Source organism: Sprattus sprattus (assembly GCF_963457725.1).
Source record: "Sprattus sprattus genome assembly, chromosome: 10".
Lineage (NCBI taxonomy): Eukaryota > Metazoa > Chordata > Actinopteri > Clupeiformes > Clupeidae > Sprattus > Sprattus sprattus.
The window spans coordinates 5,955,448-5,958,317 of record NC_137908.1 but is presented as its reverse complement, the minus strand read 5'-3'; the positions used below and the strand labels follow the sequence as shown (position 1 = coordinate 5,958,317).

The following is a 2,870-nucleotide window of genomic DNA, read 5'->3' as shown; positions in this document are numbered from 1 at the left end:
GGAGTTAACTCTTTGTAGAGCCGATGAAAGTTATATTTGATTTAAACTATGCAATTAATGGGGGGCACTGTAGCTCACACAGTAGCCTCGACCACATTCGGGCTTGACGCCCACGGAGGACACGGGTTCGAATCCGGCCCCGATGTCATTTCTCCAGTCCACTCCCCACCTCTTCTCCCTCTCATTTCCTGTCCCACTCTTCACTAATCTATCAATTAAAGGCATAAAAAAGCCAAAAACAAATCTTTGAAAAAAAAAAAAACTATGCAATTAATATCAAAATACTGGTGGGAACATGTTTAGGTAATCTGATAAGTGGCTGGAACATATCCATAAATTACGCACATGCAGAGTGGATATGCATTCCAAATCAGAGTGAGAGACAACCCTATGACCTAAAAACAAAGTTAAAACCACATAAGCCTACTTATTCAACTGATCTCCCCATTATTAACCAGATATGGATTTAAATATAATTTAATTTCTTATGTGTCTTATGTTCTTACCTTTGATGTATTAAATTGGTCCATGGAACCAAACAAAAAGGTAAAAACTAGAAGATGATTCACATTTTTTAAAAGCTAACTGAGTTCTCGTCTTCCAAACAAGTCACATGTGATAGAGTACTGATTATTTTTGATGATAAATACTATTTTGAATTAAGTAACACTTGATTTGGGAGTGTGGATGAAAAATGCTCGAAACAACACAAAATACATTTTTGGTTTTCACCACCAAAAACAAACACACTCATTTGTCATCTATCAGCAACAAACGGCAAAACCTCCCCAAACAAAAGACACAATGAATCTCTCACACAAAAACAGTTCACCATAAAATGTACATTTTTTCTTTATTGCAGAAGATGATTTGTACTTTTTGAATTTCCCTTAGTGTCACTCATCTCTTTTCTGGAGTTTTATTGCACTCGGGTGGTTTATTAAACTTGGGAATGCCCTTGGGAATGCCCTTGGGAATGCCCTTGTGGAGTCGCACAGGAGCCAGTCTGGGCCGCTGGATCACAGCATAGAGAGAGAGAGGGAGAGGGAGAGGGATGGAGAGAGAGAGAGAGAAAGAGAAAGAGAGATAGAGATAGAGAGATCTGCAACCACAACACCTCTGAGGCAGGCCAGGAAAGGAGAGAAAGAGGAGGATGCCTGGCCGTGATAGGTCGAAAGCATAGATGAGAAAAGGAGGGGGGGGGGGGGGGGCGTGGTGGTATGAAATTCCACTTCAATATCATGTTAGAAGTTATCAAAATCAGTAACAATACCCACAGTTTTTCAGGTTTTTTTTGTCATTGTTTGTCTTTCTTATAAAACAGAAGAACAGGATACATGGCAATGCTTTGTATATTTCAGCTGGGGAAAGAAAGCCCTCCAGCTCTTAGAAGTCGAAGCCGATTTGTTTTTTTTAAAACAGTTTTTTTTTTTCAGTTTGTTACCTTCGTCTCTTTTTTTTTTTTTTAAACATAATAGTTTCAATGTCACAATCCACACTGGTAAATGTAGCACTTAAAAAGCACTGCTCGTGGTCCTCTCGAATGACAGCGCCTCGGATGACAACCGAGTCAGCTTCACCCAGCAGTGTTGTTCACCAAACACGGACTTCGAAAAAACCAAAGCAACCGCGTGTGCGCTGAGAAGGGGTGAGAGGACGAGGCATCGAAGAGAGGCGAGCATCATCAGTTCTTTAAGGGTCCCTTGACGTATCAAGACGAGGAGAGGCATTACGGAGGCTTGGCTGTGAGGCAGGAGTTTGGAGGGGGAACCTCAGTGTCTGCACCCAACTTTGCCACCATCACCAGCCAACCCCCACGCCCACTCCTCCACTGGGATCGTCCCCATCAGGGGTGGGGGGGGGCGAGGGGGGGCCTCATACAGTGGTCACCCTCATTACCACCTCCCTGTTTGTGGTGGAGCCCAGGCGGTGATCGGTGGGCCTCAGCTGGCTCAGGAGGTGCAGGATGGTGTAGCCACAGTGGTGGTTTAGTATAGTCCTCACGCGCTGGCCCGTGCGTCCGGCTCGGTCGCTCAGGCCGGAGCTGTGGGGGCCACCGCCGCCCCCCCGCGACCCCGGTCCCCCGCTCCCTTTCCCCCTCGAGCTGCTCAGGGGGTCGCCGAGGTCTTTGGCCTTCTCATAGTTCAAAACCTTCCACTGTTGGTTCACAGCCTGCCAGCGTTTAAATATCCGGTACACCGACGAGCCCTCGTGGATTATAAGGCCTAAGAAGGGGTGGAAGAAAGAGAGAGAGAGCGAGAGAGGAGATGGAGAGAGGGACGTGGAGGGAGGGATGGAATAGAGAGAGAGAGAGAAAGAGGAATGGAAGACAGACACAGAGAGAGAGCAAGGGGGCAAACGGGAACGAGAAAGTTAGCAGAATTGTGCGACAAAACATGGAAAAGTACAGAGAAAGACAGCGAGAGATGGTGAGGGAAGAATGGTCCCTTAGACAGAGGGGAGGGGAGCGGAGGAGAGAAGAAGAGAATCAAAGTGGATTGGAAGAGACGGTGGTAGCAGGCATGATGGAGTGAGAGAAAAAGAGATTAGACAGACAGAGAGAATAGGGAGGGGGGGGGGGGGGGGAATGGGACAGAGTACAGAGGGAGACAGAGTGAGGTGTTAGGAATGCAAGCCCCCCCAAAATGCATTTGAGAATATAAAATGAGCAAACCCTCACAGGAACACAAAGTCAATATTTAAATAGACAGCATAAAAAACATTTTTGAATTGCTGCCCTGCATTTGCAGTGCAGACGTAGCGCACAGACAATGACCTCGCCGTGAGCAACTAAATGAAAGAAAAAAGACAAACAAAAACAATTGGAGAGAATAAAAAACCCACTCAAATCAGAAAATAAATTACTCATA

The 2,870-nt window shown here is 45.8% G+C and overlaps 1 protein-coding gene across 1 annotated transcript in view; it reads right to left on the bottom strand.

Annotated features, from left to right (window-relative positions):
• Positions 1-1,875: 1,875 nt before the first annotated feature.
• Positions 1,876-2,870, bottom strand: part of LOC308370738 (E3 ubiquitin-protein ligase MARCHF9-like) — a gene marked incomplete at both ends in the record, with an annotated part of 22,293 nt that continues 21,298 nt past the window's right edge. Inside the window, one exon of the mRNA XM_080845444.1 lies at positions 1,876-2,225. Within this exon, the coding sequence (XP_080701570.1) occupies positions 1,876-2,225 (350 nt within the window). The remainder of the gene's footprint in view (positions 2,226-2,870) is intronic.